We start from the raw sequence: 19219 nt of genomic DNA, 5'->3' as shown, positions 1-19219 counted from the left end.
CCAATATATTAAAAATATCTCTAAGCAGTGTACAAAAAGAAGCAAAAACAGACAACATAAACAAAATATTAAAAAAATACACAGTTGCATATAAAAATGTTGCATTATATCAAAATTACAGACACACGTATAATCACTATCAATTCATTTTCCTTCTGACCTGGGCTTCTTTTCTGCTGGAACTTTCTGGTGCCTCTCAGGTGGGTGCCATTGTGTTCATAGCGAATTCTAGCCCCTCTTTTTCTAAAAAATAGCACTGCTTCTGACAGACCCTCCCTCTCAGGCTTCAGGTTCTCACCCACAAAAATATCACAACAAAAAGAAGAAGCAGACATCACCCTAGTCTTGCTTGCTTTTCATGGGCAAGGCCAAGGTAGATGGTACTTCCTCAGGCTGCCCACAATAGTGTCCCATTGAGCTGCACTCTCCACATGCAGTTCCAGGTGCAGCAGGTTTGCTGAGTTTCTTGGGGGTCCCAGGGATAGGAAAAGGGCCCCCTCCACTCATGGCTTCACCCTGTCCTCTCCTCCTCCTCCTCCTCCTCCTCCTCCTCCTCCTCCGGGTGTTTGAACTACGCCACACTGCGGCAAGAGTCTTGATAGCACAAGGATGGAAGAATGAGGAAACCCCGACAAAAGAAAAGTGGCAAAAGAACTATGCAGAACTGGTGAAATTGACATGCAAATTGCAAGATAAGGACAACTGTGACTTTAAAGAAGAATGGGAGCTTTTTACAAATTATTTAAAAAGACAACAGAATGAACTGGACTCCTTGGCAGGTTTTGAATAAACATACACAAATTTATTGAGGGTTAATATAGTGGATAGATAATACAAGGATGTATACATTTTTACAATATGCAGAAAATAAGATGAGTTGAGAAATCAGAGAGAGAAGCTGAGGGAAGTCTTGGGGGGGAGGGTTTGCTGGGGAAGTGGGAGGGGAAAAAGGGGGGAAATAATGAAGATGATTTGTTTTGATAATTTGTTATGTTGAAATTGTTAATAAAAAATTTAAAAAGAACTACTCCACACCAACTTGGCACCCTCCAGATGTTTTGCACTATAACTCCCATCAGCCCCAGCCAGTATGGCACCAGTTTGTCAAAAGCTGCATTATACAGATAGGATTGTGCAGTGGATGGTGGTGCTTAGAAACCAAAATAGCAGAACGCTAATAAACAAACTGACAGATTTTCCAATGAGGATGGGGGGGCGGGAATGTTGTTGAGCCTAGAAAGATAAAAGCAAAGATGTGGAGTGACGGGAACATGTTGTAAACACCCATATGTTACCTATGCTTGATATATACCCAGCAGCCCCTTGGGATCAACCAGGTAGCCTTCTCCACTTTAGAATCCTCTTAACAGCAACTCTATAGACAGAGACTCCTCAAAAGGCTGGAAACTGATCTTACAGCTAAAAGCAATTAGCACTTGGGCAGCCTGGAAACTGACTTATGCCATGAATATAATTAAGTGGTCTAATGCTGATTTGAATGAGCTTGATGGATTAACCTACAAACCCATAAGAATGCATTATCAAATGCTTTGGTGGAAAGCATAGACATCCCAAGATATGAATAAAATAGAGAGCTAATATTCATATGTGCCGTCTGAACAAATCGGTGTGTGGGGGGGAAGCATTATGAAATTTCATACCTCATTCCTATAGAATTCAGTAGGACTTGCTTTGTAGTATGCATGCACAAGACTACATGGTAAACCTCAGCAATGAATCACTCCACTTTAGTCACTATCAGGAAGAAATAAGGGTATTCAAACCCATATATGAGAAATATCCTGAAAACAGGAACCAGAGGTTTGGAGAACGTGGTCAGCAATATACTGATGACACAATACTTTACTGATCTTTTACATCTGCAGGTGTGGCAGTCGTAGTGCTGGACTGTTTTCTTGCCTTGGTAATGGACTGGATGAATGCCAATAAAATGAGGTTTAATCCAGATGAAGACTGAGGGGAGGGCCCCGTGGCTCTCCAAATGTTGGGCTATAGTTTCTACCCTCCTGACCACTGGCCATGCTGGCTGGGCCTGCCAACATCTGGAGGGCCACAGGTTCTCTACCCCTATGCTGGTGGAAGAAACTCTGGCAGCCATACTGTTCTGTGAGCAGTTTTGCAAGAGGAAGCATCAGACTTCAGTCACTTTCAGGCAAGCTGGTTATTGAACATTCGTCCTGATTTATTGGCACAAAGTTTGCAGGGAGGTTAGACAATGCTGACTTTTTATTGGGCATTCCTTCTGCGTTGCTTTCCAGTACATTTCTCTATACTCTCTTTATGGAAGAACATCCAGTTTCAGAAGGAAGCAAGTTTGTTGCACAAGCAAATCAACTGTAATTGTGTAATCTGAATTTGCCAGCATGTTCTTGAACTATTCCTGTTCATAAAATAGGAGTGGAAGTACCCATTGTGTGACATTGTGTGACATTGACATATTATATATGTGACATATTATATGTGACATATTATATAACAGCACACTGAGAGTTGTGCAAGAGATTATGCAACTTCAATGTGCAAGCAGAGGCATGGCTCTGAATTTTAATTCACTTTTCTCTCACAAGGATCTGGAGCTAAATCTGGTGCACCACACAGGAGAAGCTCTCCTATACATGGAAGAGACATTTTGAATCCAATCCTTCGTGGTTTTGCAAGGGATTTGTTGCTGTTGTTATAATGTATGGTTGAAATATAGGTTATTTGAAGAGTAAAGTATAGCATGAACTGACTGAGAAAAACAGATCAAAATCACCATAATTTTACTGCACTTTCTATTCCCAGCTAGGATTTTTCAGTTATAATTTTTTATCTGTACAAGGGATTCATTAACCTTAGCATAATTTGGAGACCAAACACTGTCTACCTTGTCCACCTTTCAAGTTAGTTCTTATGAAAGAATAGAGGCAAACTGAGTAGATTTGGCTCAAGCCTTAATGTGTATCATCAGCCTGACCATAGAATGAAAATCACCAGGCTTCCAAAATAGGGTGGGAAAGCAGGATTTATCCATTAGCATGTAAAAAGACACTATACTCTCAGGTAAGTTGGAAACCAAACTGCGGGAGGCAGTGGAAGACAGGAGTGCCTGGCATGCTCTGGTCCATGGGGTCACAAAGAGTCGGACACGACTAAATGAATAAACAACAACAAAGTTGGAAACTATACTTTGCAAAACCCAGGAGTCTTCTCTAAATACCCCACTCACCATGTGGCACTTTCCTTAAGGGAAGGGCCCAACCTCAGCTGCAGAGCACATGAGGCCCACATTCAATCCTCAGAGAGCATCTCCCTGTAGGCTTGAAAAAGACTCCTGTCCAAAACCTTGAATAACTGCTGACAGTCAGTGTAATAGATGGACCAATAGTCTCTTTCAACATAAGACAGTTTCCTTCATTTTTGGGGGGATTGTCATCAGCTCAGGGGGTTGTGGCACTTCAAAAGCCCAGTTCTTCACCTGCCCTATCCATGCCTGCAAAGTGCCCTGGGGGGGAAATGGGAAATCTCATTTTCTTCTGCAAGATCTCAGTGGCCATGATGGGTGCCATGGGCTCGCACAATCTAGAGCTGCCATCTCACCCCCCAAAAGTGCTTTCTTCAGGGCGAGAGTGAGGCGTGGGTCATGTGACTCTCCCAGGAATGCATCTCGGAAGTTGTATGCCCAGGTTTGGGGCTTGAAAAGGTTGGATGGTATCCCTATCCAGTGGCAAAAGGAACAGTTAAGCAGGAAATAATTTATTTAAAATATTGAAGAATGGCCTGTTTCCTTTTGAGTATCTCAGGAAGCTTTGCCTAAGGCTGCCCATCAGTTCCTTGCAGGGAGGGGGGTAGCTTAAAAGAGGAGGGAAAAGCTACTAAGGACTGAGTATAGTGTACACCAGGCTTCCTCAACCTCGGCCCTCCAGATGTTTTGAGACTACAGTTCCCATCATCCCTGACCACTGGTCCTGCTAGCTAGGGATCATGGGAGTTGTCAGCCAAAAACATCTGGAGGGCTGAGGTGGAGGAAGCCTGGTGTACACAGAATGCTGGCTGACTGTTGTGGGGGTGGAAAACTGGGTGGAAGGGGGAGCAGAATGGAGTCTCATTGAAAACAACATGTCTGATTGGCTGAAACATGGAGCAGGAACATTTTGTTTCAGGCCCCACCTGTATTTTCTACCTCCACATTCCAAAGAATCAGAGAGCTTTGTTTTATTTCCTTTCTGTTACATCAAAGGTAGACACACGTGGCTTTGTTAAGAGCCTAATCTGGTGTCCCCGCTGCTGCCCCATCCAGGTAAGCAATAGTCATCTGTGGCACCACCACCCCAGCTACAACGGCTTGGAAGTGGGTAATGGTGGCTTCTTTCTGCCTCCAAGCTATTCCTCCAAAGCTCACCTCTTTGATAACTCATTTGGCCCAACCTCTTAGAGCTTAACTCCTGCCATCACTAAGTACAGTCATCTCTGCTCAGTGAACATAAAGAGAGGGAAGCAGCATTATGATCTCGTAATCCCAGCACCATGATGAGATGCCTGCAGAACACTGCAGAACATGCAACACCAAATATGCACATTCAACTTAAGGTGCATAAAGAGATTCTTTCACGTGTGTAGCTGAACCCCCATAGAGGTCCTTTCCACATGTTCATCTGAATATGCATGGTTTGAGGGTATAGTAAATGGGAATAGCCCCAATTCTGCCCCCTCCACTCATGCATTCAAGGAAATGGATGCCACGAGCTTCTGGATTTATTCTTCCTCTGTTCCTTTTGCCAGCCTTTATCTTCACCAGTGTTCCCTCTCTTGTGTTCCTTTCTGTCAAACTTTTGCTTGTGAGGTTGGCAGTTGTTGTCTTCCCCCCCCCCCCCCGTCCTTCTCTGTCACTCTGCAAAGTGCCATGACTGTACATTGGTGATACTATATGGGCATAATTATTAATAATAAATGGTATTTATTTTATAAATCATGAGATTTCAAGGAATCCAATGAGATTCATGCTTTGTTGTTGGTTGTTTTCATCACTTTGGGGGTGTTAGCACTTAGCCATGTGCTTATCTTTCCTCTGCAACTGAAAACATTAGAAACTTAACCAATTTCCCCTACCTCATCACAGGACTTTGATTTCTATTGCCTCTCTCCTCTCTTTCATATAAAGTTCTCATAAGGAATCCTTGTAGCAGCATTTTGTCCTTTCTTTCTTTCAAAAAAATCCCATGGAGAAGTGCGATTTAGCTTTTGTTTGATTGTCCATTTAAAGCTCAAAATCCCATTTGCTGTTGCTTTTTAATTCTCCAGGCTATCTAATCACTAAGCAAGCAGTTTCCCACAAAACAGCCCAAGTGTGTGTTTTCTCTCACCGCCTTCTTTCTTTCAGCATGCCAGCAATTTAGAGCTCCATTCTCCATGGGCCCATCATAAGAATATGGGCAAGTGATCTAAAAAACCGCTAATTATTTCTGACCCTTCTCTGGTTTGTTTATTATGGCTGTAGACCAGCAAATTACTTCCAACAAAGACCTTAATGCTCCAAATAAAATCTCTCCTCAAGGATTAAAGTTGGGATCACTAATGTAATTTTTATCCATCTTTGATACAGCCTGCAATTGACGTGATCCAAAGCAGCAGTAAAGCAACAAGGTTAAGCCTTGGGAATTATTAAGCTAAGGTTCTGGAAAGGACAGCAGAAGTGCAGTGGGAGCAATGAGAGACAACATTTTCCCCCACCTGGAATCACTGATCCAAAAGAAAAAAAAGAAAAGGAGGGGGAAACTCAGTCTGACACTTCCTCCTTTCCTACATAATAGCAAAACGGTTCTGACAGTTGTCAGAAATGAATCAAGCAGTCAAACAGAAACTTGGCTCCAATAACTGCCTCGGTTTCCAGCTCAGGAACTGACTTTCACAGGTGCTGTGGTTTGGTTGCAACGAATGGCTTGATGTGCTTTTCTGTATTTGCACGGGTAGATTATCAACACATGAAAATATATGGTAACCCTGCTTCCAGCCAGTAGATCGGCATTCATTCGTTCCCCTCATTCATTTTCAAATCTCATCTTGTGCTAAAGACACCCCCTCCCTCCCTCTCTGTGTAGAAAGAGCCTCATCGGCGGTATCCTTCCTGCCCTCCACCCCGCTTCCCTCTGTGTGTGAGAAAGAGAGAGAAAGCAGAATGATCAACGCTGTCCATTTCACGCAGCCTATGAAATGAGCTACAGAAACTCCTGCCACAATAAATTTCCTAGTTTTCAAATTGCAATAAATAAAGAAACAGAATGCAGTGCGGTGTGGAAAAAGGAAGAAATCTTAAAATAGATAAATAGAGAGGGGGGAAGGTTTTTCTTTCCTGCACCTTTCATCTTCTAAGATCTCCCTTCTCCTTCCTTGCAGAAGACAGGGCCACACAGAGATTTGCAAATCGCCCCCCCCCGCCTTTCCTCCGTTCCATCCCCACCTTCATTTGGGTGCTTTCCTTCTCCCCCACCCCGCGCCGTCGCGGCTGATACACTAGCTAGCCCCCCTAACTAAGAGTGAGTGAGAAAGATGCTCTGGGCAGCCAAGTTCCCCTGTAACTCCGACGCTTATCATCAGGGCTTGATAATAGTAATGAGAAAGGATCCTCCCTAGCAGGCGGGAGGTGTGACGGGGAGGAGGAGGCTGAGCAGGAGGTGGAGTGAGCGCGCACGGCTCCTCGCGCCTATAAGGAGCTGTTCAGCTCCAGGCTGGCTGAATCCCTATCGCAGCTCCTGAAGGTGGATTTCAGGACCTGCCTTATGAGTGCCTTTTGGCGTTGAGGCGCAGTTGCTTTCTCTCTGTGTGTCTCTTTGGACCTGCTGCTGCTGCTGCTGCTGCTTTCGAGAAGATCTGGGTAAGGAGGGGCAGAGGTGTCTTTCGCATTCTCCCTCTCCGGCGTCTTCCAAAAGGGTGCCTGGATGCCGGATGGAGTAAGGGAGCCAAGGCACAGCAGCCACGCTCTGAAATTGGAGATTACGCAGGCAGAGAGGGCACGAGAAAATGGATCCTATCCCCCAACTCTTCAGCGTTTTGACTTTGCTGCTGTTCAGCTTCTGGCATCTTGGATTAGCGGCTACCAACTGTAAGTATCAAAGGAAGCCCTGTATCTCGCAGCCACCCGGTGCTTACACAACATTTGACGGGGAGGTCTGGAGCGGGGGGATGATCTTTGGAGTAGTAGTGGGAGGGGAGGGAAAGAGAGAGAGAGAGCGAGAGCGCAAGGTGCGTGGCTCCCGCGTCTAAAGTTCGCTTAAGTGCATTCCCTGCAAATCGGCCTCTCTGTATCACTGAGGAACTAAGGTGTTGGGGGCCTTCCATCCTGAAATGGCAGGAAATCTGCACATCCTTTCCCCTCTGCAATAGATATATGTGCCTCGGGCTTCTTTTTTTTAAAGTGCCTCCCCTACCTCCCCCTACTACTTGTATTTGAACTGCTGTTTATTTATACTCCTGAGTTAAGATTTCATTTTTCATGCGGCTGATGATATCAAGGAAATGCCTTTAGTCACCTCGGTTGCCTTCTCCTGCTGAGTGTTTAACGATTCATAACTACACGCCCCTGTTTGCCAAACTAGATTGCACCCCTCTTAATTCTGTGTAATCCTACCTTCATGGAACGACCTCTCCATCCCTTATTGGAATCCTTTTGGGTTTGGTTTGGTTTGGTTTGGGGGGTTTTTAGTCAGGGCATGGGAAAATATCTGAACCATCCTAACTGCATCTTGCTGCTTCACCTATCAGTCCTGGTGTCTATTTTTCCCACGCCAGGGCAGATTAACTATATTTTGGAATGTAGAAAGCCAGATCTTGACACAGCGTGGCATTTAGACTTAGGAAGCCCATGTGACTGAATGAGTCCATAACATGAAGGGATTGGTGTGGATTTTAAAAGAAAGAAAGAAAAACAACAGTGGTGCAAATCTGATGATAGGACTAAGACACTGGTACTTTTTATACCTTTTTGCTTTTAAAAGCCATTGTGCATACAGTTTGGCTCCTTGTGTCCTCCATTTGACAAGAAATCCCCATAACATCTGTCCTCCCCATGCACCCCCCTCAGCTTAAGTATTGTGGGGTATTGACCCCCTTTTGCTGTTGTACAGGGCATTAGGAGACAATTATTGTGATAAGATGTTCTGTGAAGTGCAGTGTCACTGCAAAAGGGAGAAACAGGGAGGCCAGCATGGATATATACATTTCTTTGGATTCAGCCTTGGCACTTTTGCCATGATGATCGTTTAGCATGACTGTGGATAGCTAACCTTGCAATTAGCATGCTGAGTCCCATTGAGCTAAATGGGCATCAATCCCCTGGAAGTCCGCTGAGAATTGTAGCCCAAGAGTGTCATATATGCCAATGTTTTGCTTTAGAAGATGATGGGAACAGGAGGATACAGTGGCAGTGTTTAAAATTCAGGATTTAAATGGAATTGTTCAGAAAACACTGCTAGATATGAGTTAGTTTGTGCAAGTGCTTCTATGCCAGGGGAAGTGACAGAGGTCATATCTGTCCATTGAAGTAGCTGAGGATCCAAATTGTATTCCAGGAATTACTCTAGAATATGAAACCTCTTTTTAAAGAGATGCATTTTGCTAGACTTTTTTTTTTTTTTTAAAAAAAATGTTGCTTGGCTGTGTGTTGTTCCCTGGATGCAATTTATAGGAGTTTAAAATGGTGGGGATATATTTAAAACAAATGACATTCCTCATGCAGTGATGGGAGAGAACTAGCTGTTTCTCAAGTTCTAATGGGCTTGTGAACACTAGAGGTCACTCTTGCCTTTTTGATTCCATACCTTAAAAGCTGGTGGGGGCGGGGGCATGAAAAGAAGGATATTTTACACATCTACACAAGTAATAGAAGGCTTTAAATAAAGAGGAAAAGGCAAATGCAGTAAGCATTGTGAATTGGTATCAGTCTTCCCAGTGGATGTGCCTTCAGGTTTGATTTTAATAAAGTAAAGTTTTTCCTTCTTCTAATAACACTTTGGTTAATATGGTTTGATAATGTTCAGGAATGCCAAAAGAAAGTGGATTTAAGCAAGCAGACTTGCTATCACCAAGCTGGTAATAAAGTTAATCCGTAACTTTTAAAAGGATACTCTGCTTTAATGAGTTTTACTATTTCATGGGTGACACTTTTAATTTCCCAATGCCAATGAACATTCACATTGAACACACAAACTTCTCCCTATATATTTGGGATTCAATCTTTATAAAGCACAATAATTGATCATTTTACTGCACTGTACAGTTTTTACTTACTCACTGAGCAATGAATTAGACTGGATGTTCTTTCCCAGGAGCTCAGTTAAAGATTCTTCCACGAAGCACCAAGAGTTGCATGTTTCTTCTGTTTCCTAATGGTTTGAGAGCATGAACAAATGCTGCAGTGAAATTCACTTCAGCCCTTAGGAAAAGTTTTCACTGTTCAGTAAGACAGGCCTTGGCATGTTGGTCAAAACCCAGAACTGAAATCAGACAGCTATAGCCAATTTAAATCACTTTTTTAAATTATTTCCTTTAAAATATCTGAATCACCCTTTGTAAGTTTTCTTCAGACGTTAACATAATTGGTGATACTTCCCTGCCCCCAGTATTTAGGAATATGTACTGGATTAGATCCAGAACTGCCATTCTGCAAATGGAAAGACTCTTTATTTTTACCAAATAGACTCTGTTCCAATGGAGGTTCCCACTAAATGGAGGTGGGAGCACTGTCTCACTGTTCTTAAAGGTTCCCAACCTTCTGGAGCAGATTTTGGATGGCACTGGAGGCTGAAAGGGCAATGAAGGGTTTGTGAAAATTGCCTTTCTATCCACCAACAGGGTAATTACTTCAGTGGAACTCTGCTCAGAGGAAACTTAGACTCAACCCAGTAATTACAATACTGCTAATTTTTCTTGGGGTTTAGCTTAACGGTCATGCACAAAATTAAGTTAGGAGTGGGTGACACTGGCTTGGTGGCTTTACAACAAATGCTATGCCTGTTTGCTTGGAGGTAAGTTTCACTGTGTTCTCTGGAGCTTGCCCATGAGTGCAGCCACAAATGATGTGGCTGTAAGTCTAGTTTCAGCAGTGCCACAGGAAGAGGACACAGCCCCCAAAGAAAGATGCCATATTTGATTACCCAGAACTGAACTTTTAATGCACAAATTACCAGTTGCGGTAAGAGTGTGAATCTGTGCCCTGTAAATCTGAGGTGCTTTAAGCTTCACTTCAGTAATTGATTGAAACACTAGTCAGCTCCAAATGGATAGCAGCAATTTCCATGGAACAAAAAAAACCCTCCCCTTCCATGAATGCAGTATACATCCCGATACTATAATAAATGATAACATCCATATCAAAACTGCCATCAATTTATCTATTCTCTGTCAATCATACTATCTTATAGTAGCAATCAATTAGAACAGTCCAGTTTCCCAAAGCACAAATTGGAACTGGAAGTCAAGTTCTCTTGCTGGAGAAACTGAACTCTAGTCAGTGTAGAAACAGAGAATCGCAGGATTGAAAGGATCAGAAGGAGGTCACTCAGATCCAGCCTTTGCACTAAGGCAGGATTTACCAGACTCCTACTAGATTAGCCCCATGTCAATCCAGATCATAATGTACCCTAGGCAAGGTGTTTGAAAACAGAGGTTCTTGCAGAATAAGGAATACCTTTTCTCTTATGTATTTCTGCATGGCTGACATTCAGCGTAAGATTACTGTTTTCTTATTTCTTGTTAGCACATGGCAGTATTCCCACACTCTTTGTATTTTTGTAATTGAATCATGAAAGTGTGCCTGCGGTTATTTTCTTGATGAGGATATACAAGATTGCTAAGAAAACATCTCAAGAAATATTGTAATTCCAGCTACAGGATCTGAGGTCAGGGTCAATGGATATTCTTACAGACATTAAAGTTACTTCATTCTAATATAGTTCCAGAAATACCTCAAGGCTGGTTTCATAACAACACTTTATTAGATTAAATAACTACAGTAGCAATGAAATTCCTCCCCAGGATACTAATTACTGGGAAATAGATACAACATACATACACAGAGACACACACGTAATTGCAATATCATATATGCAATGAACAGCATTTTAATCCAAGTGAATATAAAGGTAAGCTTGCAAGAAGAAGCCCTGGGAAAGTTATCTGAGTTTTTGTCCTCATTCAGTGCTTTTCACAGCTGCCATTATACACACATGCTCCTCTTTTAGTATTTAGTAGACTATCCTGTGATTATTTGGGGGGAGGGGATTATGGTTGTTTTTTAAATGAACAACGATGTTTGTGTGTGTTTATTTACACATACACACATGAATGAACACAATGGGTTGTATCCAACTAAATCAATGGACTTGCTTTAGTCATCTCCATTGAATTCAGTGGGTTTACTCAAGGTATGACTTACCTGGATATATTCCATAGTTTATTTTGTACACTCTTAGGTATCTGCTTATTCTGAGCAAATTATAATAACAAATGAGAGGAAGAATTCTCAGGCTCCATAGGATCGTAAAATAACAGTGAGTGACCAAACTGTGGGAGGCAGTGGAAGACAGGAGTGCCTGGCGTGCTCTGGTCCATGGGATCAAGAAGAGTAGGACACAACTAAATGACTAAACAACAAAAAGTGAGCAGAAACCAGGGGGCAGGATTCAACTGAGTTGAATCTTCTTCTGCTATGCCCCCTAAATCTGCTCTGGAGAGTCAGCAGAACTCCCAGAACAGGTTTAGCTGGCATATGGGAGCAAGAGAGGGAATGATACTGTCAAAATGGAGGAGAAGTTGGGAGGGGTTGTGTATTGCAGAAACTACTACGATTGTATATCAGAGCACATGATGTAGGAGGAGGAAACAATTGGTCCATATAGAACTATAGATTCTCTCCCCCTTACTGTGGCTCTGTTGTTCCCTGGAAACGGTAGACTGAGGAAGATTTCAAACTATTAACTTTTATTGGATCAAAGGGTAATATCTGATACTACAATATATCTGACAGTGAAGAATACGGCTGAAGTGATAAGAGACAGATCCAGGACCAGTTCAGTTGGCATTTTTCTGTTTATGAAAATTTGTCCTCATTTTCTTCAAAAGATCTCAACACTGATATTCCATTTTAACTGGAATGATAATCTTGTGACACCTTGTAACATGTTTCCTAAATTGCACAGTTATTATGTATTGATCTCACAGTTTCTGCAATAAATTAAGGAGATATCCAAGTAGGAGGCAAATAGGTTTATTGTATTAAAAACAATCCAGCATTCTCTCTGCCATTAAAGTGATGGCAGCAGTAACTTCTCCACGGAGAATGTCTTTTACAATCATCTGTGTGCTTAGGAGTTCTCTTTTTAAACAAAATAGTTTTTTTTTAGCTTTCGTTTAGGTTTATTTCATTTGTACATTGTCTCGAACTAACGAAGTCCTGAAATGATTTACAATAAAAATAAAATACAATAATAATAGAATCATTAGACATGATTAAAAACAGATTTCACAATGCAGTTGTATCACTGGTGCTGCCAAAATGTCTTGGAAAACAGAAATGTCTTCGCCTGGTGCCAACATGATGACAAGGTTGGTGACAGGCAGGCCTCCCTAGGGAGAGCATTCCATAAATTGTTGGGGGGAGGGGCTAGTACTGAAAAGGCCCATTTTCTTGTTGCCCCCTTTTGGACCTCTCACAAAGGTGGCATGCAGAGAAGGGCCTTAGATGATGAAATCAGGGTCCAGGAAGGTCTGAAAGGGGAACGTTTGTCCTTTGGCTATAGGGGTTCTGAGCTGCATAAGGCTTGAAAGGTTAAAACCAGCATTTTGAATTGGGTACAGGAGAAGCCAGTACTGTTAGACCTTAACAGCCTTTTGTTCATGCCTTATTGTTCTAATTAGCAGTGTATGTAAGCTTTCATGATACCTGGATGTCTAATGGACACCAGTTTAGTACTTCAACAAGACATTGTGCTTTCTGAGATAAAGAATGAGATAGCTTCCCTTGTACAAAGCTGACCAGACTTGCATCTTACTTTAATACTAGCAATGAAATTGTCTAATGGTAGGGCTGTCCCTGCACCAATTGTCTTCAGTTGTGGTCGCATCATGTTAAATCTGCCTACACACACACACAAACACCAACACCAGACTTCACAAATCCCAATTCAAAATGTATTTCCTTCCTAACCACTGACCAGTTGTGATTCAAACGTGTGCACACTGGATCTGATCTAGAGACCAATGTGGGGATCTGGGCAGGGGTTCACTCTGGAATCCATGCATTGCTGGATCCCTGCTCTCTTAAGGATTTGCACAACCTGGTCTGTGGGATGCCTGTCCGTGCTCTTCAACAAGTGATTTGAGCTGACTAAGACTGCCTGTCTAGGATGTTTCTGTCACCACATGGGTTGAAATGGACATTGCAATTCCCACTGGGAGTATTGAGACTTGATGACATGCTGTTGCTCTCAAGTGAATTTTTAGATACATTTTACATCTTTTACATTCAATTCCCCCTAAGACTCTAAAGGAGAATTAAGTCTACAATATGTCATCACTGCATTGAGAAGTAGTGCTTCTGTGGATCTTTCCAGTTTGACTTGTTACTTGGGACGGAATGAGATCTGTTAAAGACAAAGCTTCCCAGATCTACTGATTCCCATTTAGTGGTAGTGGCACCCACCTTGTGGGATGCCCTCCCACCAGATGTCAAAGAGATAAACAACTATCTGACGTTTAGAAGACATCTGAAGGCAGCCCTGTTTAGGGATAGTTTTAATGACTGATGTTTTAATGTATTTTTAATCTTAGTTGGAAGCCACCCAGAGTGGCTGGGGAAACCCAGCCAGATGGGTGGGGTACAAATAATAAATTATTATTATTATATTTACTAATCTAAAGATAGCTATAATGTCTTCCCCTTTTCTCAGGCATGGCATTTGTAGCCATAGTAGCTCCTACAGGGTGGATTAAGACTGCCAAATTGTAGGGAAATACACCCAAAGGTTTTTGTGCAAGGCACCTTCATTTGTTTTTAAGCGAAGGAATTTTCTGCCGTAAGCGAAAACAATTTGCAAGCATGGTGCCCCTTTCTGAGAGGACAAAGCTCACCAAGTTTCAGAATGAGAGCTGTATTAGTTATTCTACAAGGGCAGGCATTTAACATGTTTGGGTACAGACAGCAGGAATCACTGGGACGGAGCATAGATCCTCAGGAAAGAATGGGGTGTGAAAAATCTCACCTGCATCAAGGATCCTGTTACCCCAAGAGTTATTGATCCCCTCATCTGTTATTTGGCCATGCTACTAATTACTGCAGGGACGCGGGTGGTGCTGTGGGTAAAACCTCAGCGCCTAGGGCTTGCCAATCGCGTCGGCGGCGGTTCGAATCCCCGCGGCGGGGTGAGCTCCCATCTTTTGGTCCCAGCTCCTGCTCACCTAGCAGTTCGAAAGCACCCTTAAGTGCAAGTAGATAAATAGGGACCACTTTATAGCAGGAAGGTAAACGGCGTTTCCGTGTGCTGCGCTGGTGCCGGCTCGCCAGAGCAGCTTCGTCACGCTGGCCACGTGACCCGGAAGTGTCTCTGGACAGCGCTGGCCCCCAGCCTCTTAAGTGAGATGGGCGCACAACCCTAGAGTCGGACACGACTGGCCCGTACGGGCAGGGGTACCTTTACCTTTACCTTACTAATTACTGTAAATGTGCCTAAAAATGTAACTCTAGCTTGTGGGTTTACATCCATGGACAACAGCAGGGAGAAAACAATGCGTCTATCGTGTTGGCATTGGTGGTCCTCCTCATAATACATTTTTTACTCATTTTATATAAATAGTTTTTGTTTCTCTGATACTTCTCTCAAATTGGAACTTATTTTGAAATGTTATTTTAGGCAAACTCAACACCCCCTTTAGTGCGTATGGATGTACATATGGTGTTATGGAAGTGTGTTATCTGTTCATAGTGTAACGCCCCTCAGAGGAAGACAAAATTATCCATTGTGTTTTCCCTTCTATAAATTGTTTTTATTTTTGACACTTTTGACACTTGATTGTAATCTGAGAAAAGTTCAGCCATCCTTCTTCATAAACAAGGAATCCAAAATGGAAACTTCTGTCTACAAGTAAGCACTGATGTATGCGAAGCTTTTTCTTTCTTTCTAACGAGAGCAATCCACCCACACATATCTCAGTTCACTAAGACCTCCATTGTTTAAGGAGCAGTAGTTTGTGATTTGTTATGATTGTTGTCATAAAAATAGAATAGATCTGTGCACACATGTGATGCCCATTTACTTTAACATTGATGCTGGAAGAAGAAGAAGAAGAAGAAGAAGAAGAAGAAGAAGAAGAAGAAGAGTAGTAGTTTGGATTTGATATCCCGCCTTTCACTCCCTTTAAGGAGTCTCAAAGCGGCTAACATTCTCCTTTCCCTTCCTCCCCCACAACAAACACTGTGAGGTGAGTGGGGCTGAGAGACTTCAAAGAAGTGTGACTGGCCCAAGTTCACCCAGCAGCTGCATGTGGAGGAGTGGAGATGCGAACCCGGTTCCCCAGATTACGAGACTACCGCTCTTAACCACTACACCACACTGGCTATTTTACAGAAGAGGTACCCAGTGTGGTGCTCTCCAACTCCCATTAGACTCAGAAAAAATTGATCAATGGGCAGGGATGATGGGAGTCCAGCAACATCTGGGGAGCAATATGTTGACTACCCCTAGTTTAGATCTGATTTTTTTTTTAAAGAGCTGAGCAGAGAACAGAACCTCTGGGGAATCTTAGAAAGCATAATCCTAGGAAGCATTGTTATAATTCATACTATTCTCTTCATAGGGTAAATTTTATCTGGCCATAGTCCAGTGTACTGTCAAACACACTACAATCTCACTGAAATGAGTGCGGGGTTTAAGCATGCATACCATTGTCCAAGAATGTGACCAATCTGTTCCCACATTTTGGTTCATGGGAGAGCAAATATGATTCTACACACATCCATGATGAATCAATGTATACAGTGGTACCACGGGTTACATACGCTTCAGGTTACAGACTCTGCTAACCCAGAAATAGTGCTTCAGATTAAGAACTTTGCTTCATGATGAGAACAGAAATTGGACTCCGGTGGCGCGGCAGCAGCAGGAGGCCCCATTAGCTAAAGTGGTGCTTCAGGTTAAGAACAGTTTCAGGTTAAGTACGGACCTCTGGAATGAATTAAGTACTTAACCCGAGGTACCACTGTATAAGCTTGTTTTATTATCCCATGAATAGCCTAGTGAGATCTCCTTAGTGTAACTGTGTAATGTCTGAAAACAATAAGCATAATTTTTGAAAGTAACACATAATAGGTTTTTTCCCCTTGATGTAGCTCTAGTAATATGTGAAAGTTCCTAACTTATTTATCTAGGAAAACAATGATGGCTTTGTAAAAAGGCCATGCAGTCTGAGTTTGGTAGACTGAGAGAAACAATAGACTTCACTTCCTTCCTCCCAAGTCGAGGGGAAGTGACATATCTAAGCTTGGCAGGACAGTTTACTCTATATGGCATTAACTCATTCATGTGTTAGTTGGACTTAAGCACCTTGGTTATATGAGGCTGGTTGTTCTACAACATGCCCTATTTTGGCCAATAGGCTTAAGGGAGCAAGTTCCCAATAAAAGGTGGCCCTGCCATGAATTCTTCCTTCTATGTCTTTTCAGCAATCTGCACCCGGCCCCACCCCATGAGCAGTATGGGATTTGCCAATTACCACTTGTGAATGAGTAGAGCAGGGGTCGGCAAACTTTTTCAGCAGGGGACCGGTCCACTATCCCTCAGATCTGGTGGGGGGCCGGACTATATTCTTGGGGGGGGGGGGGAATGAACGAATTCCAATGCCCCACAAATAGCCCAGAGATGCATTTTAAATAAAAGGACACATTCTACTCATGTAAAAACACACTGATTCCTGGACCGTCCGCGGGCCGGATTTAGAAGGCAGTTGGGCCAGATCTGGTCCCTGGGCCTTAGTTTGCCTACCCATGGAGTAGACTTTTTTCAGTGCACACAGAATGACTTCTGATTGTACCTTTTATCCCATTTATTTCACTGCTCTTAATTTGATTGGCTGTGGTAGTTTACTTTTTATTTGGCTGTTTTGGTTCATTTAGTTAAGTGGTTTGGAGCACAGACGGCTCTGAGGACAGGGGGACACTTCACCAATCACCTCCTATTGCTGATCAGCTTGGGGGGCTGCTTAGTTACATTCTCTCAGGACTTATAATGTGCCACCTCCTGGAAGTTGAACATCTGTCGGGTCATACTCTCATGGCTTCCTTTTATGGAAAGGTGGTATCCAATCAAGTCAGCTTGGGTGCTGGAATTGATCTTCATTTGCAGAAGGCTGTATATATTTTTTACCTGTACCACTTGTGTGAGATTGGTACAATTTCTTCCCAATTCTTCATATATATATATATATATACAACCATTTACCAATTCCTTGCTTGTCAAGCCTTTGCTCCACTTGTGGGACAATGAGTAAGCACATCTGAATATGCATCAGCAGCTACTTCTAGGGTTAATTTGGGGGCAATTTTGATTCTGGACCAATTTTGTAATGTACTCTTTTAAAGATGTGTCTTTTTATCTTCTGAGCAAACAAACATTTTCTGAACTCTTCATCTGGCCTTTTCACAACATAAATAAGAAGCCCCAGTGGGGTTTATCCCCATATAATTAAACTCTGCTTTCCCAGTTAAATCTCAGAGGCCCTGGCAGTTAAAGTAGAGAGCATCATTGCAGTGATCAACATGTCTAGCTAGTATCTGAGAAACAGGCAGATTTCTGTATATACAGTGCTTGGAAGATGTCACTGATAATTAATTCCCTTGTATTAATTTTATATTTGCATTTTCTAATTGCCCTGCGCAGATTCTTATGGGCCGGTCTTGCCATCTGCTCAGCAGTTCAGTAGAATTGATTGAGTTTTAAATGATGACAACAGTGCAATATAGAACCCAGAGAAAGAAGTGGGTGCCAAAATACTGCTGTATTTTATTTTTAATAATCCTAGCTGTTATGCAGTTTAAAAAGAATAAGCACCAGGATCTGAGGAGCCTGATAACAAAATTGCCATGACAGACAGATGTTCAGTAGGTGTTTCAATATTTACTCTTTAAAACAAAGGCAATTTATTACAAATGAGTGGAATGCCTGAAATCATTTAGGAGCTGTTTCTTATTTTTCCATCAGGAACTGCTTCTGCCTTTTATTTCTTTTTATTTTCACCAGGAAGGTGGCAATGTTCTCTTTCACGCAAGTGCATTATCTAAATAAGATTACAGTGGTACCTCGGGTTAAGAACTTAATTCGTTCCGGAGGTCCGTTCTTAACCTGAAACTGTTCTTAACCTGAGGTACCACTTTAGCTAATGGGGCCTCCTGCTGCCACCGCACTGCTGCCGCACGATTTCTGTTCTCAACCTGAAGCAAAGTTCTTAAACTGAGGTACTATTTCTGGGTTGGCGGCATCTGTAACCTGAAGCATCTGTAACCCGAGGTACCACTGTATTATAATTCACATGCCTTATCTAGAAATTACTGTTATAAGAATTCTGTAAATTGTTAGAATTATAATTCCCCATGCTGCAGGTGAAAGAAGTTGGTTTGCTTAGAGTTAAACAAAGAAGCAAGATTTGCATTGAGGACTTCCTGATTTGAAGCTCAGTGGCTTTCCAACCACTTGATGTAAATAGAGTTGTATCCGTTGGATTTTCAGGGGAAACAGGGCAGGCAAGAAGGTGGAACCTTCACCCCTTTACCTCCAACAAACTCTCCTCATGTCCATGTTCTCATGACTGAGAGTTTTTCCATCTCAGAGCCTGATGGGGGAAGATGTTCTGGGGAGAAGGAGTTGAAATTAGAAATCAGTGGGTAGGAAATGAGTTAAGTAGCCTTCTGGCCCAACCATTTCACTTCTACAAATGTCCCTTGATCCTATATACACATTAAATAGCAAATCAAGGCTAGGAATACCATTTTACCATGTAATCTCTAGTTCCAGCCTTTAGTTGAATGATCCCACCGACACTGTGGCCTTGGGAATACTCTGCCACAGTGATCCTTGAAAGGGATCCCAGTGGGGATTAGTGATGAGTAAAAGAGGGACAAAGAAACACCTATGAAACAGAAAGTACTCTTTCACTCAGCCTTGCATTCTCAGTCTTTTTA

The 19219-nt window shown here is 42.4% G+C and overlaps 1 protein-coding gene across 2 annotated transcripts in view; it reads left to right on the top strand.

Annotated features, from left to right (window-relative positions):
- Positions 1-6693: 6693 nt before the first annotated feature.
- The window catches only part of CNTNAP5 (contactin associated protein family member 5), a 319852-nt gene continuing 307326 nt past the window's right edge, over positions 6694-19219 (top strand). The window contains exon 1 of one of the 2 annotated variants that reach the window (XM_079968601.1): positions 6694-7099. In XM_079968601.1, the coding sequence (XP_079824727.1) occupies positions 7018-7099 (82 nt within the window). In that variant the 5' untranslated portion in view covers positions 6694-7017. The remainder of the gene's footprint in view (positions 7100-19219) is intronic. The other variant, XM_079968602.1, reaches the window with a different exon arrangement.

The sequence above is a fragment of the Podarcis cretensis genome (genome assembly GCF_951804945.1).
Source record: "Podarcis cretensis genome assembly, chromosome: 1".
Lineage (NCBI taxonomy): Eukaryota > Metazoa > Chordata > Lepidosauria > Squamata > Lacertidae > Podarcis > Podarcis cretensis.
This window is presented reverse-complemented; position numbering and strand designations above follow the sequence as displayed.